The sequence below is a fragment of the Emydura macquarii genome, unplaced genomic scaffold, assembly GCF_026122565.2.
Source record: "Emydura macquarii macquarii isolate MOO-44397 ecotype Brisbane River unplaced genomic scaffold, CSIRO-AGI_Emac_v2 contig_2897, whole genome shotgun sequence".
NCBI lineage: Eukaryota > Metazoa > Chordata > Testudines > Chelidae > Emydura > Emydura macquarii.
Window position 1 is genome coordinate 20,021,241 of NW_027133034.1, and position 19,526 is coordinate 20,040,766.

The window sequence follows — 19,526 nt, forward strand, 5'->3', positions numbered from 1 at the left end:
CAGCATTAGGCACAAGCTGAAGCAGATCATGTGCTCAGATAAACTGGTGCCTGCAAACTAGAGATTGGAAAATGTATCCCCAATCTCTGCTCACAAATAGGTGATAGCACTTTGTTCCATGGCACATCATCTTACTCACGACACTGGTCTTGGCAACTTCTCAGTGCACGACATTTCATTGTGCCAGCGCTGTCACACAGCATTTTGTCAATGTCTTTTCCATTACAGTGGAAAATATAAAATCTAGAATTGAAAATAAATTCAGGCACCAGACTCTGTGCTATTGCGAATGAAAAATCTGTGACCAGGCCCTATCAGGCAATGGTTAGTGCAATAGATACATTTTATAGTATGGTATTTAGTTTCCTCTTTGGTCCCAATGACACAATTATGTAAGAAGAGGTTCCCTTTATATGTTAAGCTATTGAATGTGCAGGTGCTAATGTGGGTGGAATATCCGCTCAAACTTTAAGCTTTTATTTTGATGTTATGGCAAATCATCTGACACAAATGAGAAGGCACAATGGAGCTTGTGCTATTATGCAGTTGTAATTGTCCATATATAATAGGCATAGGAAGGAAACTATGTGAAGATCAACTGCTGTCAGCAACAGAGACCAGCTCTTGTTATGTAGAAGTCCACTATTTTCCTCCCTGGGAATCCAGAAGGGAGTAAGGGACATACTTAGTAAACCATTGTCAGTTTCTTCTTTACGCAATCTAAATACTAATTTCTTATATTATACCTAACAATTTAACAGGGATAAGCAGAAGCAGAGATGGTTTTGGTTTTGTAAGACCTCATTGTTTTGGTTTTGCAAAACATCATCAGCCTGGTTTTGGTTTCTCAAAACTAATAGTTGGTGATATGTAAAAAAAACACATATGAAAGCATGCAATCTACCCCTCATGGCTGCAAAAATACCAGCATTTAAATTATCACCATCCTTAATGCAATAATCTACCTGCCAGGAGTTTGGGAAAAATGGAACCTGGGTCTGAATTACCTACGTGCTTCTGGTCCAGTTCACAGAGATCACTTTATCCGTCATTGTGATGGAGACCATGCTAAGGTGGATGCATGTCAGTGGCTCATGATTCTTTGGGGCTAGAGTTCTCAGCCCTCAAAGAGGATTGAAAAGGTACCCTGTGAGCATGTGCAGCTCTCTGCACTGCTGTGTACATCAGGCTAGGGAGTATAGGGAGCTGGAGGCTCCTTCCTCCCTTGACTGCATTATATGGTATAGCTGTGCTGAAAATTTTAGCGATGCTGCCAGCCCTTCCCTCACCTGATTGTTTTGTATAGTGCAGCCCTGAAGTTTTACTTTTCTCCCTTCTCTTCTCTACCACAACAGACAGAGAGCCTGGGGGAGGAAAAAGAGGCCACTGCCATGGAGGCTTTTTATTTGTTTAAAGAAATAAAGTAGGGGATTTAATAGGTGTATTCAGCTTCATTCAACTCTCACTAGTAGCTGCCAGTGTAGACAAGGAATCCTGGTTTAAACTGTCTTTTAAAAAAAAGAAAAGAAAAAGAAAAAGGCAGCTCCAAATGCTGCTACACTATTGACTATAATGTGGTGTCTTTCTATTTTCTGTGACTGATGTAATCACTTTATCTCAATTCTATGCATGAAGGTGTAGAATGATAATGTGTATTTCCCGTTCAAACATCAACCTTCTTTTAAAAAAGGAAAAGAAAATACATCAGCTACACAGATAGTCCCAATTACTGTAGTATCTGAATACCTCACTCCTATGAGGTACGGAAAAGCTATTACTCCCATTTTACAGGTGAGGAACTGAGGCCCAGATCCACAAAGAGATGTGGGTGTCTAAATCCCATTTTTAGGTGCCACTAAGATCCACAAAAACCTCATCTCTCCTACCTCCCAGACTCACTCAGTGCCTAAGTTTTTACTGTAAAAGTCTTCTAAGTTGCCTAATTCCTGCCTCAAAAATACACGCACCTGCCAGAGGAAGCGGTGCCCAAGCCCAGTCTCATACCTATGCCCCAGTACAATGCTCAAACCAGATGAAGATAGCACCCTAAGGGGTGCTCTGAGGCGGCCTTCTTCATAAACTTTAGGCCAGTGGTTGGGGTACTCATTGATGCTGTGACAGACTCCAGTTCAAGACTCCCTGATGAAAAGAAGGCATTTGAACAGGGCTCTCCCCCCTCTCAGTGTTGCAACATCTAAATCACTTTGTGGATTTAGGCCTAAGTGACTTACCCAAACTCATACAGGAAGTTTGTAGGAGAGCAAGGACTTGAACTCAAGTTTCTGGAGGTCTAGGCAGCTAGCATGCTAGAGTGGCCAAAAATTTTGAAATTCAGGCCGTATCTTCACTACAAAAAATGTGCGCGCACATACACACACACAAAAAGGTATTCTTAACTAACTTGAGGTAAATGCTTAGGGCTTGTCAACACAATACAGCAAAGTGCTTTTCAGGGGCTTGATATGTAGAACACTCTAATTATCCTGGGTAGGCCCTGCTGGTACACTGTAAAAGGTACCAGAGAACTAGTAATGATGAATGGAGTTTCTAATGATGAGATTTAGGATGGGCAAAATCCATGTCAGCTGTGACAGGAGCAACATCTCAGGTAGTAACTATATGAATGGCTGAAGACTGGCAAGCAGGACTGAAGAGGAAACAGAACATATTCAGTACCTGATATACTGTTGAGAAGTAAGAATAGCTGGTGAGCAGGGTTCTGAATATAGCTGGTTTTTTGTTTAACAAAAGAAATTGTTCCAACGGTAGTAGAAGGAAGATTACCTCTCCTGGGATGCTCAATGATGTTATTCTAATCACCACCTATCATAGTAGGATTCTCTTTCAGGAGTCAAATTTTTTTCAATGGAAAGGGAAATAAAAGATCAGTGTGGAACTAATATTACAGTTGCAAAATTAAAGTGCAGTACATACAGATTAATCTTTGCAGCACGGCGCATAGCAAGTCTATCTGAAGCATTCACAGTATCTTATAGCTCACATTCCGTTAGGCGCATGTAGGGCTGAGGAAATATGAGAGCACATTTGGGGTATAGGTGCTTATTTATAGTATATTAATATTTATGTCCTATGTCTAAAGCAATATTAATTTAATTTTGTTTAAATGGAAACAAACTGGAGCATTAGGGAAAGCTGTTCATTGTGGCTTTCATCTTGCAGACATACCACCACTCTGGGAAGAGAGGAGGGGAGGAGCAAGGGCTAGTAAGGGTGTCAGACAAGGACCTTGTGTCTCTCATGATCTTTGATTCTTGCATAGACTCATAGAATATTAGAGTTGGAAGGGACCTCAGGAGGTCATCTAGTCCAATCCCCTGCTCAAAGCAGGACTAACCTCAGCTAAATCATCCCAGCCAGGGCTTTGTCAAGCTGCAGCTTAAAAACCTCTAAAGATGGAGATTCCACCACCTCCCTAGGTAACCCATTCCAGTGCTTCACCACCCTCCTAGTGAAAAATGTTTTTCTTAATATCCAACCTAGACCTCCCCCACTGCAACTTGAGACCATTGCTCCTAGTTCTGTCATCTACTACCATTGAGAACAGCCTAGCTCCATCCTCCCTGGAACCCCCTTTCAGATAAAGGTTACTATCAAATCGCCCCCACTCTTCTCTTCTGCAGAATAAACAAGCCTAGTTCCCTAAGCCTCTCCTCATAAATCTTGTGCTCCAGCCCCCTAATCACTTTTGTTGCCCTCCGCTGGACTCTCTCCAACTTGTCCACATCCTTTTTGTAGTGGGGGGCCCAAAACTGGACATAATATTCCAAATGCGGCCTCACCAATGCTGAATAGAAGGGAATAATCACTTCCCTCGATCTGCTGGCAATGCTCCTATTAATGCAGCCCAATATGCTATTAGCCTTCTTGGCAACCAGGGCACACTGCTGACTCATATGCAACTTCTTATCCACTATAACCTCCAGGTCCTTTTCTGCAGAACTGCTGCCTAGCTCGTCAGTCCCCAGTCTGTAGCTGTGCATGGGATTCTTCCATCCTAAGTAGAAGACTGCACTTATCCTTGTTGAACCTCATCAGATTTCTTTTGGCCCAATCCTCCAATTTGTCTAGGTCACTCTGTATCCTATCCCTACCTTCCAGGGTGTCTACCACTCCCCCTAGCTTAGTGTCATCTGCAAACTTGTTGAGGGTGCAATCTACCCCATCCTCCATCTCACATCCTTCCTATATCCCACTCTAGTTTGTCATTCTTTGCTATGTTGTATCCAGTTTAGGTCCTGATCACGTAAGTTAGTTTAGTAGATCCCCTTTCAGGATCAGGACCTTAGACTGTAGACTCCTTGGAGCAGGTACACATCTTTGATATTTGTCTGTAACGTATCTTGGCACAGCAGATGTGAAATAGCCATGAACTATGCTTTATAATACAATATATCTATGTTTTCCAAAAGTATTTTTTGAAAGCTATGTAAATTAGTGGGAAATTAATAGTTGTTTGTACAGATCCACTGTTGTGTGTGTCATTGCCTTCCATAGCATAGGTGAAACATACTGTGTACAGTACACAGCCAAGAGTTGTGCAAACCGAATGGAAGTGTCTGAGGCAGGAACAAATAGGTAAGAAAATGCTAAACGTGAATAGTAGAGAACCACACTGACTAGAGTGCATAAGGGTAGAGGTGTGTGTGTGTGTGTGTGTGTCACAATATAGCAGTGATTAGAGTCCTCCATAACACTGCCATGAAACTTACAGAAGAAGTTGTTGAGCACTAAACACTAGGTGCAAAGGTAAAGTCGTGATGCCTAGAAAGGGATAGTGTAAGGCAAACACACACCAATCAATAAGAGCAGAACAATGTTGTTTGGTTATATAGCACACATCAATGTTCACTTAGAAAAGCCCAGGGATGAACAAGCAATGACCTGTAACTAACCTCAAAGTAAAATGCTTAAAGACAGAAAAGCAATATGAACACCAAATCATGCTTGGGGCAGGATCTGAAGCCAGGAACTCCTGGGTCACAAGGCCACATCTACAGCCATATGCTGTGCCCTCTTCCATGTATGGATTCTTTGTAACTTGAAGTCTTTAACTCATGATTTGTGGACTTCAGTAACTGAGCCAGAGGTTATGGGTCTCTTACAGGACTGGGTGGGTGAGGTTCTGTGGTCTGCAATGTGGAAGAGGTCAGTCCAGATGATCATGATGATCCCTTCTGACCTTTGAGCCTGTGATAGGATTCTGTGAAGTATCCTATGAGAGTCATTTCAGTGACAAAGATAACATTAGATAAAGACTTTTTCACTGAGCTGTACAAATGTGGGACATGGGCAGGCTCTAACCACAACCACACATACAAAAATTGTGCTGGCAAGAGACACATAATGCAGACATTTGGAAAGATGTTGAAACAGCAATACAACTTCTAATTCCACTACATGTGTTAAAGAGCCACTCCTGTTAGGAATACAACCAAGTCAATGAAGGGGTGAAACATCTGCGAGTCATTTAGCACACAAAATATGTACAAAGGGCATAAAATAAATCAAGGTCCTGGACAGATTGTAGAAGATAAATAGACCCTTGGGACTAGAGCTGAGTAAACTATGCACTGTGAACAACTAGGCAAATTTAGCCCCTTTGTATCTGTGGATTATCTGCAAACTGATTATGATTTTTAACATTTAATTATTAATTATTTAATATTATTTGTTCAGAATTTGATGAATGCTTTATGGAAACATTTCAGCCTATGGATTGCTTGTGAAGTATTTGCTGAGACTATTGCTTTGGTATTCACTAGTCATAGTTCATTACTTGTGGGTTTTAAATGATTCAATGTTCACAAATCCTATTTTGCACATTTGCTCCTATCTACTTGGGAATGAAATGTACATAAAGATTATGAATTCAGTCAAACCAGATGCTAACCAGAAATTTCTTACACGGATTTTGGTGAGGTGTATATATAATCAATTCATTCTGGGAATGGTGTTAGAGCAATTGAATGTGCTATACTACAGTATATACTGTGGTAGCCAGCAAGAGCAATCAGCAAAATATCCGTATAGGTTGGTGACACTTCATGGGAACAAAGCATGAAACCTCACATGGATTCCCGGCAATGGTGCATTAGTAACATGGTGCCATGCTGACTAATAGTGGGTCTATATCACACTACAAGCATTCTCCAGCCACCATTCCAGCATCTAGCTGACTGACATGCTGATACCAATGACCTTCAAATAATTTTCCATGTGGAGCCAGCCCCAGTAGACACACTGTATACACGTGAGCAAGTGTCAGTGCAAAAGAACTATGTGGAAAGGGAGCAATACACAACCACATCAGACACTCTGTAATTGGCGGAACAGAGGGTCATTCATGTCTCCAACCTGCTCACAGAAACCTCTCCATATGCTGAATAAAGTAGCCCGGTGATATGCAACAGTTGAGTACTGCAGCCGCATCAGATATTATTCATCCAACTGGCACCTAACAGGAAAACACAACCATTGTGTCTCTTTTCCTATTTTGTTTTTCTTTTTTGTAATCTGGTATCACGGTATGTTTCCCAAGCAACACATTGCTGTGGACAATATGTGGCTACCCTTGCTAGACTGCCCCAAAACCTAGATCTTGCTGTTATGACAAGAGTGCCAGATCTTGTGGCAGTAACATTCCGTTTCACATGGAAATCTCCACTAGTTTATACGTGAGCCAGCTGGACATAAAGAGCTAAACATAAATATTGCTTGTTACATCCTAGTAACCTCATAGTGAGCCCGCGCACACTCTATTATAAATTCATGTCAAGACCTGTGTGAATACACATGTAATAACACACCTACTGTGTATACAGTCCACAGTGACAAAACTTCCAAGACACATACCAGTGCATTTAGGACATCAAGCAATAATATGTGTCTAACCAATAAGGCTGACACATAGTACCAAAGGTCTAAGACATAGTTTCTTAACCTGTGGTACGCGTACCCCTGGGGGTATGCAGTGAAGGGAGGCAGGCAGCAGCTGCTGACTTCTAGGGAAGCCAGGCGGTAGCTGCCGGCTTCCCATCCGCTCCCACCTCTGAGCTTGGAGGTAGACAGCAGCCGCCCCAGTCCTGGGAAGCTGGGCGGCAGCCACTGGCTTTTTGGGACATGGCTTGGGCGGCAGCCACCGGCTTTTTGGGAAGCCGGGTGGCAGCTGCCCGCCTCCCGTCCGGTCCCAGCACCCAGGTGGGACCCGGCGGCAGCTTTCTGCGCCCTGTGAGCTGGGCTTGCACTTGAGTGGCTGCCACCCATGCCCCAGCTCTGAGCTGAGACAACCTACTGTGCCCTGGCTTGAAGATGGGCAGCAGCTGGCTGCTGCCTACCCACGTCCCCGGGTCCCAGCCTGCGCGGAAGCCTCCCCCACCCCAGCTCAGAGCAGGTGGCAGTCCCCCACTCCTGGGCTGGCAGACAGGCGGCAGCTGCCTGCAACTTGCCCAGGTGGCAGCTCCCCTCCATGACTCAAAGCCCAGTGCCCAGAAAGCCAGGCAGAGAGCCCAGTGGCTTGCCCAGTCCTGAAGCCGAGCTCTACCTGCAGGCTTACTTGTCAATTTCACAGCTCTAGCTGAGCAGTGAAATTGACAACTATGACAGTCCCAGATTTTACCAGTATAAAAATGTTAAGAGGAACTCACATAGTGTGATTTGCCCCAGACCTGCACCCCCTTAGGGACGGCCATGGGGAGTGCTGCTATCCACTCTGGTGGGCTGCTAGTGTCTGCTCATACCTTACAGATTCCTGCCTGTGTGAGGAGAACACCATGTGACCCCGCCATCAGGCCACAGTGATTGGCTGGTGTTGACCTTTGCTCTTATATGGAGGAAGGGGAGGAGGAAAGAAGGGAGAAACTTCAGGGGATTTTGTGATCTGCCACAGCCACACAGCATTGCAGAACTTTACGAGAAATACAGTCGTCCAGTGGTGAAGGGGAAAAAGATTATATTTCTCAGAATGGAAAACTGAGTGTTGGGGTACTTATTAAAATTTTCAAAAATTAGGAGGTACTTGCTACTTAAAAGATTGAGAAACACTGCTCTAAGAAATAGACACACATGTAGACTGTTGTGAACCAACTATGTGCAAACTCATAATCCAGGTATATGACCTGAGCTGATCCCTGTGGATTGCCATAAGAAGTCAATAGGTAGGACTATGAGACATAAACACTATTGCCCACAGGTGGAAATGTGCATAAAATTAATCCCAAAGGCTTTACCATCACAGAAGTGCCTTCTCACAGTGGTAACACACAGTCAAAACCCTACACCCATATATTCAGCACTTCCTCCCAAAGGACATGCCAAATCCAGCCTCTGACAAGGATCAGTACAACATTGTTATCCATTGCTATATAGACACTCAGACCACTTGTATAGTATGCATTGCTCATTAGATGTCATCAACATTACAACAGGTTGGTTGGGTTCTTCTTTTGACCCGCCTTATTACCAGAGAGGGGAACCCTGCAGGGAGAAGAAGCTAACTGAGCCTTGTTGATTTACTGTAGCAGGTGCAGCACGTTATTACCCTGGGCATAAAAGAGGCGTGAGTGGCCTCTGAGTAATCCTGATGGGGGAACAACTGAGTTTAGTATGCAGGACTGGACTGATGTTTATATTATTTTTTACCAACAAAGTATGTGGGGACATCTTTGTGGCAGGATGCTCACATGTTACAAAAATATGGATTCCCTCCATCTTGCTGATGCCCTACTGGATGTTATGACTCCTATCATCATCCTTGCCAATCGGCTGGACCTTCCTTCTTTTATGTAGCATGTCAGTAGAGGTGGTCTCTCAAATAATCTGCTGTTTCTCTTGGTGAACACCAACATCAGTGCAGTATCCACTGTTCCTTCTGAGCAAATTTCCTTCTTGTGAATAAAACTTAGCAGTGTCTACCTTAAATCTGGATTTCAGGTCCAAATACAATATGATCCCTGAGGGCTTCTTGGAGACAATTAGCAAGATGATTGATAGGCTGGGGAATAATAATACCCAACTTCTACAGAACAGTGGAACTTCTGCAGTTTTTGTACCAGGTGAAACCCTGGCCCGATTAAAGTCAATAGCAAAGCTCTCATTGCAATCCATGGGGCTAGGATCTCTCCCATAGTGCTTTCTAATCACATCAATTAAGTCCTTGCAGACCATGTCAGCCAGTGCTTGAAGGAAACTTAAGTATGAGGACTATAAATGTCAAATCAAGAATTAGGAAAGTAGATTATGAAAAAAAAATGTCTTCGCTGTTGGCATAAAATACTGTTGTAGCCTTTATTTATAAAATTCAAATATCTCACCTTTGCATCACAGTGGAACCCAACCATTTTTACCTGTCTTTCATTTATCCAAAGACCTCTTCCTTTCTTCTGTTACTACTACTAATAGTGCTTATTTTTTGTATTATAGTAGTGTCTAGAGGTTCCAATCAAGGTCAGAGCCCCGCTGTGGTAGGCTGTGTATATATTTATAATAATAAGAGACAGTCCCTGACACAAGGAGATTAGACTCTCTAAATAAAAAGACATACAAAGGAGAGAGGAGAGGAAACAGAAGGTGAAAGGTAAGGTGACCTATTCAAGTTCACACAACAGCTCAATGGCAGGAGCAGGAAATAGAACCCAGATCTCCAGGACCACGTTGCTTCTTTGTTGCTGCTGTAGGGATCACACTGCTGTGATAAAAGGATCCTAGTCTCATCACAAGTTATTTTCTTATGTCTTCCAATCCAACCAAACCAGTCATATGTGTTTAATCAACTACAATGACTTTGATTGGATGAGGCTATTATTATTAATTTCTTTGTTTATGGGAGCACCCAGATATTTCCAGACATCTAGGAAAGGAAGTTCCTACCCTGAATTGCTCAAAGTCTAAGGAAAAAACTCAGAATGAGGAAAAAATATATCAACAAAAATGAATTGCACAAGTCCAGTCAGCTCCTCACTGTGTTTACAGCAGATAAGACTATGCATAATAAGCTGTTCTACTGAACTATTTATTTCATATGAGGCAGAATTGGTCTTACTTTTTTTTTTTTTTTTTTCTGTTTCTGGAACCTGTAAGAAATGTGTCCCAGATATAACCAGCTATATCAGACAAATACTTCTACTGGATAAGTTTGGTGTGTTATTGAGCAGTGAAATAGTTCAAAATGTTTTAAGTGGGCATAATTCAGCTGCAAAGATTGCAAACATTTAAGATGAAAGGTGGACATTTACCCTTCTCTTTACTGCTATTGCTTCACTGGTGTGGAGAAAGTAAATAAGGAAGTGTTATTTACTCCTTCTCATAACACAAAAACTAGGGGTCAGCAAATGAAATTAATAGGCAACAGGTTTAAAACGAACAAAAGGAAGTATTTCTTCACACAATGCACAGTCAACCTGTGGAACTTCTTGCAAGAGGATTTTGTGGCTAGATGGATACTGGGCTAGATGGACCATTGGTCTGACCCAGTATGACCGTTCTTATGTTTAGTGTGTCTGAATGAAGCCTTGGTAACATAGCAGTGGGTGGGTCTGGTCTCTGAAGTATACTGTTGTCACCACCAGAACTTCATTTGTATTTTAGTGAAAGTTCACATTCTGAACAAATATAGAAAATTCAGTAAGAAGAACCTAAATCTATGGATCCCTCATAAAGATGCTTAATATCTACATAGTACTTTTCATATTTAAACCGCTTTACAGCCATTAACTAATTCATCCTCACTTAGACCCCTGTGCGATAGATAGATAAGTATTCTTAAAGCCGCTTCACAGATGAGGAAACCCAAGTGGAGAAATGAAGTGATTTACCCAAGACCACACAGCAAATTACTAGCAGAACCAGGATTAAAGCTATGGACCTTTTGACTTCCAAGATACATTGTTTTCCCTGCTAGATTCCTCTTTAGAGTTCCTAGGTCAGTTACTTTTAATGATTACTGGCCTTTGCTAACCTTTTACTTCCCTTTGTACTGAAAGCATCTGCTATACACAAATCTTGTACTCCTGCATTATCATTTTATTATTGTTAAGAATGAAAATAAATATACAGAACGCAGTAGGTATACATGAAGTTTTGCAGACACCATAGAAGATAAGGACCCTGAGCTAATGATCTTAAAAATCTTATTTGTACATATTCAATACATTGGATTGGACTAAACCACAAAGTTGGAGTGTAAGGTGGAGACTTTTCTAAAATTTGGTAGATTTGAATGTAAGGTTTTGATTCAGCCCCAACTATAGAGATAAAGGTCAACTGTGAAGTTCAGATCTTCATGGCTGTTGCCAGTTACTCTGGCCTGGAATGCTGGAAGATGGTTCACTGAAGCCAGGACAGCTTCATGAATCCACCCTGACAGTGCTACAGATGCATATGGCTATTGGATACTGATCCCTAAACCTGACCCATGGACAGTGCTGTGCATGCTGTACTACCAACTGAAGCCTCAGTTATAGCACCACAGCCTCTTTCTGTTTCTGAAATCGTCTGCTTTTTGTCAGAAGCAACATGCTGCCATGGTGATAAATAATGAGCTCCCCTGTCTCAAATGTTAATAGCTCGCTGGATTCTTGCAAATTTATACTCAACTGCATAGTGCCAATTACAGCAAGAGAAAAGCAGAGGTATATAAAAGCTTAAATATACAGTTGCTCTTTGGCCTCAAGCATGATTAATTATGATGACTGAGAACAATCATTAATATATTAAATTATCTGTCTATATATCTTCACACGCAGATAATGAATAATGTTCTATAAATAAATAGGATTGTCATGAAAATATTAATTGGAATCAAAAAGCCTGCATGCCTTTTTAAAAACCTCATTTCACAGAGAGGGGCACACTCCTCACTTTAGGTGAGTGTGTCGTAACTGTGACAGATACTGAAAACAAGCTCATAAGAGCTTACTCCAGCATGCCATGGAATTACACCTGCTTCTTGCTCGGGTAGTCTGGTTTTTGCCTTTATGATCACTGCCATCCTCCTGACTAAGCAGGACCGGGCGGGGTTTCCACAGCGTCTGCCCACGCTGCTCTTTACATGGCAGGAGAGGTTGTTTTTGAGTGACATGAGGCAAAAGAATCTCTACCCCTCCAAGGGCTGATTATATTGCTTCCAGAGCATCCATGGTATCTATCTGGGTGTGCATGCCCATCCCCAGCTGGCATATGCATGTGTGATGAAGTGAGTACAAAACAGGCTCACAAATGAACATGTGGATGTTGATCTGAAAAGCAGGTCCTAATTGACTTGTTTAGGGAAACAAAAAGAACCGCTGACACATATATAATTAGAACTAGGAATTCCTGGCTCCCAATCCTGTGCTCAGGCCAGTTGACAATCTCGCTCCCACATTCAAGTTAGATTAAAAAAATCCATTATGGAGATATAAAAATTAAAACAAAAACAAAATAATATTTCACAGGGAGTGAGGTAAGGCCATCCAACTAATTTTCACATGAACTATAAACAATATGTTTGAACCCTGGTTTCCCACTATTTTAACGCTTTGAGATTGTTATTGTGCTACTCAAGAGTAAGGGGAACGGTCAGGGTGCTCCTCACGAGCCACTGTGCGACTGTGCTTATATAGTACATCAATCACTAATTTCTAGTATAAAAGACCGTGGTTATTACTAATAGCGTTTGGGGCACTGGGCATCAAACAGTGGTGAAAAATTCTCATCTAAGCTAAAGTGGTGGCAGAGCTATTCCAAAGAGACCACTTCAGCACACAGGCCCTTGCATAGCTCCCATGCCCCACAGAAGGATCCATGTGGCAGTGGACCCTCTGGTCTTCTTTCCCCTTTCTGTTTCCTTCACTTGCATAAGCTCCTCCCACTCCACCCCTGCTCAGAGAGAGTGCTGCATCATGCCATGCAGGAAGTTATATACCCTTTGTACAGTTTATCCTGCATCCAGAGCCCTTACTGGCCAATGGAACCACACTGCTGGTGCTGCTTGGGAGACCTCTGTGACTGCCGAGAAGGGGCTGGATTTGGCACTTAAAATATGAACTTTTCCAGAAGAACATTTTACTGGAGAGCCTTTACGAACTCTGACATCACTCAAGCACTTTTTGCTATTATGGTAGAATCTCTCTTAAAAAACTCAATTTAATAAGCACTATAAAGTTGCCCCCAGGCCATAATGCTGGAGAAAATATTTAACCTACTTCTGTGTTCTGGTAGGCTTTAAATCTACTTTGTATTCAAATCCACTTCTACTTTCTAAATAATACTTGCCCCCTCATTGGGCTGGCGTGTGGCTTAATGGCTGCAAAGGGCTTTGAAATCCTCAGATGGACAATGCTATACAAATTCAAAGTCCTACTTATTATTTTTAATTATTCTTATAATTGCTATACAAAAATAGGGAACTACAGTCTCATAAATCTTGTGTTCCTCTATAAACTTCCCTGCATGGCTCCCTTCAGACGAACTCCCTCATATGAAGTACAGTCGCTAATCCAACTGTAATCATTATCTCTGTGTGCTTTGCCTTCACAAATTAAACTTCTTTATTAGGATTTACAGCAGCATAGATGTACTGGTGCCATCCCACTCTTTTGCTGCTACTCTCGCTCCAGATATAAAATAGGTTCAAAATGCTCAATCAGATTTTGACCATATTGAACTTACCTCATAAACACTGATCCGATGCTCTCTGTAAGGCTGAGCGGAGAGTCATCACTGGGCTTTCGGAAGCTGTTCTGACTCTCATAATGAAAGACAGAGTCATCCAACGAATGCCTTTTCCTCACCATTTTAATGGAGTTAACTGCCAAATTCAGCACAAATTGCCTATCTCCAAAGTGATCCTTTAAAAGCTCAACCTTTCACTGCTGTAGGAAGTGCATTCTTGACGTGAATCCAGCTCAAGCTAGTTTTTTTTATTTTAAATCTGTTAATAAGTAACATATTAGCATGACATCACAAGGTGGTTTTCTGTTTGTCCACGATGCTTTATAGACTTGTTCCAAACAAGTCATACTGTGTGGTGTGATATGACTTTACTATCAGTCATATTACCTAGCTTGGATATAACACTTTGCATATGTAGATCTAATACTAATAGTGATAATATTTTGCTAGCTAAATAAAGTAAATGAGGGTATATATAAGAATTGCACTTTTTCAAATAGTATTTCTTTGACAATGTTAGCAACAAAAACAAACAGTAATATGCTCTATCATTTGGACTGTTTTCATGGATTATCAGCCTGACTGTAATTACCCAGACCTGAACAACAAAGTATATGAAAGCTACTATATCTGAATCATTTAGCATGTCAAAACTAGTTTATTGCACACCCACATTAATATGTGCATATGTGTCTGTATAATTATCAATATATGTAAATGTTTTAAAGTGAAGACAGTGCAGCTCATTTAAATATGGATAAGCCTTTAACATTCAAATCAACAGATAACAATGAAGCAAGAGCCGTTTGCTTAACCTTTTTTTCCACAGGGAGCTGACAACCATTAACTGCAAGTTTGCACAGTTTTCTGTTTGCTGAAGATTGTGGTAATGATTGTTATATATATAAAAAACTATGTGCACAGTGGAAAAAGTTTGTTTTAACTCTGATTTTTTCAGTCATCCTGAATGAAGGCCTCAGTCCATGCAGACAGACCTTATGCCTGTACAGAGTCCCTTTACCTTCAACCTGGACATAAGGGTCTGGCCATGGGGACTCCATTACATGGTGGGTTCTAAATCTATGAACCTGACTTCCTATTCTAAAGTTCCATAGACAGATTATTTAATAATGCAAATGGCAGTGAATTTGGACTATTAATTCAAAAGAAATCTTGTTTAAATTATGATTATCTTCTGTACAATTTACTCTCTTGTTTCTTTATATAACTATAATCCTCCCAAACTTCTTAGGTTTAGAAAACAAAAATCTATTTTGTGATCAATATGAAGCAAATTGTAATTATCTCTACTGTAAATGACAGAAACAACAGAGGGGAAAAAAAGCTATGAAAACACTATGATTATCACCACAAGGGAGGAAGCAAAGATCAATACAAAACAGCACATCCTTTGGAGGTGAAAGCTCAAAATCAATTAAAAATATGAAAGAAAAGGTGATAGAAGAACAAAATATGAGAAACAGAAATACATATCAAATACAAAATTGTCAGGTGAAAAGATTGTAGAAAGCTAGACAGAATTTTATTAAATGAAGTTTTAAAAAATGAGTGAAATCTGTACTTTTGATCTCCTTAAATATTGTCTGTGGAATAACAAAACAAACGATCTCCCCCTCAAAAGAGGAAGTTATTTTAACTTTTCTGCTCCTCTCAATTAATCTTTCTAGAGTTCCCATGAGTTAGTTCTTCTTTCTAGAACTATATTTTACATTTTTACAGCCATCCAGATCTTTTAGTTGCCTGAGGTTCTGCTGGCTGGAATCAGCTTACAATCACAGACTGATTAGCCAAACAGTATCTCTGCACTTTATTCCTCTTCTTGGAAAACAAACAAACAACAAATAAAAAGGTACCCTTCAACAAACAGAGCAAAACCAAGACAATGCTATTAGCCCCTTAAAGGAGACTAAAGATTTCATAAAAGAAGAGGGTGAAATTGACCAAAACAAAAATGCCAAGGCCATTTTGCCCCTTGACATTGTTTAGCGACTTCTGTGAACCTGAGCCTGTTATTCATAGATTCCATTTTCTAATCAATTCTGATGCCATTAGTTCCTTAAAGGAGACTAAAAATGTCATAAAAGTGGGTGGAAGTGACCCAACAATAACTGATTAGAAAATGGAATCTATGACTAACATGGCAAGTTCACAGAAGTTGCTAATCTACCATGATCTTTAAAAACTATCTGTTTATATAGTAAATCACTGTGAAAGTCTTGCATGAAAAGCGCTACAGCCATCATGTGTTCCTATTCTTGATACTAAATTGAGAGTGCATTTCTGGCAGGAATGGACAACTTGATTGCTCCAAATACTGGACATTTCAGCAGCATGGACAGTGCAGTGTCCAGAACAGGCTATCCTGCATTCTTCCAGTCATCCAGAGTGCAATTGCCTTCCCCCCACAGAGCCACCATTACTACCTTCCTAGTGCAGCTGCTCTTCCACTCTGAGAGATGCCCACATACAAGGCTGCTGCCCCCACCACAAAGCTGGGAACCATCCAAAACTGTGGTGCTGCTTTTCCAGACCAGCTACCCCTGAAATAGCATCCTCACCTGCCAAAGCAGCCATTCCGTGTTCTGCTGGGTCTCTGGTCCACTACTGGCATGGCATACCCACTGGGAGTATTCAAACCCCTCCTTCCCAGTATGACTGCCAGAGACACACACACAGTAGGTGCATCACATGCACATGATGCTGTGCTGCAGACCCCACATTCCCCTCCCCGTCCCACTTTTCCCTATTTTGATGACTTCTAAGGGCCTAATACAGTACTGCCAACCCCAAACATTCAAAAATCCTGCATCAAATCCTGAAATACAAGATTCACTCAATATCATTAGATTATTTGTATTAAATAATAAAATGTTGGGTTCTTTTATTTGTCTTCTGGTTTTTCATTTGGGCCAGCTGGGGTTTTAAATAAATCGCCAAACAGCGGGACAATTGACAGCACTAGGCTATCTTCTACTTCCCAGCTACTGGGGATATAGATCTACAGCGTTTGAAACAGTGAAATAAAATCAACTTCCCTGTGGCATAGCAATATCACGCTTTAGGTAACAGAGGCAAGTGAGTGGAACTGCATAAGATGTAGAACCCCAGTGGCCTACCCAAAGCACGATGACACTGGCAATACATAGATGAACCAATCGCAACGCATGGGATAAACACCATGAAGTACTAATGATAATTTGTACCATGGCTGTCAGTAAAACACCTGCCACAGCTACATCCAACAACAGTAACAGGAGCAGGCCAGCTACAATATGATTAGGGTTGGAAGGAGTGAATTTTTATCGGTAAATGCTGATTTCACTGTGCACACACAAACTGATGAAAAAAACATTTCCATTGATCATAATAAAAATTTACAGATAGGCAAAGTAAGAAAAATGCTGCAGGAGAACTTCTTAGAGTTTGACCTGAGGATATTACTTTGTATATTTTGACAAGTGCTGTTGACAATGTGTGTTTGTATGTTTATAAAGCTTTAATTTTTTGAATCTCAATGTCTAACCCCCCCACCCAATTATCCACAACTGTGAACATTTAAATAGAAACAAATAGGAAAAAATGCTTAAAAATAGAACTTGATCTTATCCATCAAAATTATATTAAAAAAAAAAAATTCTGCTAAGCCTAAATATGGCAATATAGCAAAGAGGTAGCAAGGAGATCTGAATTTAAAGCCTGATCCAGCCTGAAGCTGACTGAAGTGAATACAAAAATTCTCATTAGCTTCAATGAGCTTTGATCAGGCCCTTAATTAGAGCAGCACATGCATCAGACAATCCTGTGCAGCAACAATGAGCCCAGCCTTTAGAGAGGAAGCACAGGAAAAAACAATTAATAGAAAAACTGAGGCACCTATAGCAATCAATAAACACAGCTGGAACAAATCATGGGTTTGATTGCTTTGATTCTCTCAGGAAGTGGATAGAGGAGCACTTTATAGAGGCAAAGAGAGAGAAGGAGCTAAGCAGGCCTAGGAAATTTTAGAACACTTAAATGTTAGAACACTTTTAGAAAACCTTTCCTTTCTTCTTTAAGAAAGATTAAAATTTATCATTTTTCTTGCTTTGGTGCCTACAAGTTCCAGTCAGAATCATGGCCCTATTGTCCTAAGCACTCTTCAAACATATTGTAATATATTGTTCCTGGCTAGAAGATTTTTATAATGTATTTTTAAAACAAGACATGAGAAGTCAGTTTAACAAACAATAGCAGGGAGGACAGGGGAGACGATGAGATCATCTTGCTGCACAATAGCATATACCTGGATAAATCAGATTGAATTAAATTGGTGAGGGGAGGTAACTTGATTTTTGTAACTATTTTGTTGTTTCCCATTGCTTATCTTTTTAAAATTTCTGCTTTTTATAGCAGAACCCTCTACCCCCAAATTTCTGCTCTTACCTGTTTCTAAATTTTGAAAATATATCTTAAAAATGTCTTTCCCTATCCTATAATTAAAAAAAATAAACAATGCAGACAAAATACCACAAGGAGTTCCCTGCTATCACCTTTTCCTCCAAGACCATCCGTCTCCCAAACTCAGTCACTGGTATTTCTCCTCAGAAATAGTATCATATTTGTCTATATACATGGATCAGATTTAAATTAAATACATTTGGGTTTCTTCCCACTTCAGGGAGAGAGAACTTATAAATCATATACATTATTGTTTGTTTAGTAGACTGCATCTTCAAAGCAATTGTCTTTTGATATGTACTCTTTGCAAAGAGTGTGCTTACCTATTTTTTGCCTCCTTTGTTTGATTAATTTCTTCACTGCCAGGGTTCTCTCTAGGGGCATGCAGGAACTGTTGTATATTCCCCTTCCTATATACAGCACTAATTGCTGTAACTACCAAGTACATCGATTGAATCCAACTATCTCCTATCTTTCTGTCACTCACCACTTATCACAATTCACCACAAACAATATAGTAATTGTGTATATGCGCTTGGCCTTTGGTATGAAGGATGAGGTTGCATATCCTTGTTGGTCTCATTTGATTTAACGGTGTTAGTACCAGACCTCTGGCCAGAGTACTCTTGAGGAACTGTGGGCATGTCTACACAGCAAAGAAAAACCTGTGGCTGTTTCATTGCCCAGAAAGGTCCCAGATCTTGGGCTCCAGCCAGAGCTGGAGCCTGGAAGTCTACACAGCAATGAAACAGCCCCACAGCCCCGAGCCCTGCAAGCCCGAGTTGGCCACTATGGGCCAACTGCAGGTTTTCCTTTGCTGTGTAGATGTACCCTGTGTATTCAGTGTCTTGTCATTCCCATATTCAATAATATTTCTTGTACCTACTAAATGCATTTATTGGTCTCTGGTTTTCTGTCACCATCTATCACTATTCACAACAGCCATTAACACATATTTTCTCAGGAGAGAGGCTTGAAGAGATTGACTGATATAAAGACTGATTCCCTGTCGCCTTTATTAGAACTCCTTCATCCAGAACATGATAGGAGCACATTTGTGGGGCAATATATTGAAACAGGCACTAATGCTGGTGCCTTTTGGGAGGGAAGGATAAATATAGGACTTTTAACTCCACTTTGTTAATTGACAACTAAAGTTTGCACTAAGTTTACATGAAAGAATGATCCATTGCTTTTCATCTCACTTATCCTTTTCCTTTGCAAGCTACTATTATTTCTTTATTTGTATTACAGTAATACAGAGAGGTCCATCCAGCTCAGGGCCACATTCTGCTAGGTGCTGCATAGGCTTAAGCAAGACAGTTTCTACCTCCACAGAGTTTACTATGTAAGTTTAAAACCAGATGAAACGCTGAGTGAACAAATAAATGTGGGAGGGG

The 19,526-nt window shown here is 40.8% G+C and overlaps 1 protein-coding gene across 2 annotated transcripts in view; it reads right to left on the bottom strand.

Moving 5' to 3' along the window:
* GRAMD2B (GRAM domain containing 2B) overlaps positions 1-13,850 on the bottom strand; it is a 57,479-nt gene extending 43,629 nt beyond the window's left edge. For both annotated transcript variants that reach the window (XM_067569222.1, XM_067569221.1), the window contains exon 1: positions 13,666-13,850. In XM_067569222.1, coding sequence (XP_067425323.1) covers positions 13,666-13,790 — 125 coding nt within the window. In that variant the 5' untranslated portion in view covers positions 13,791-13,850. The remainder of the gene's footprint in view (positions 1-13,665) is intronic.
* Positions 13,851-19,526: the final 5,676 nt, after the last annotated feature.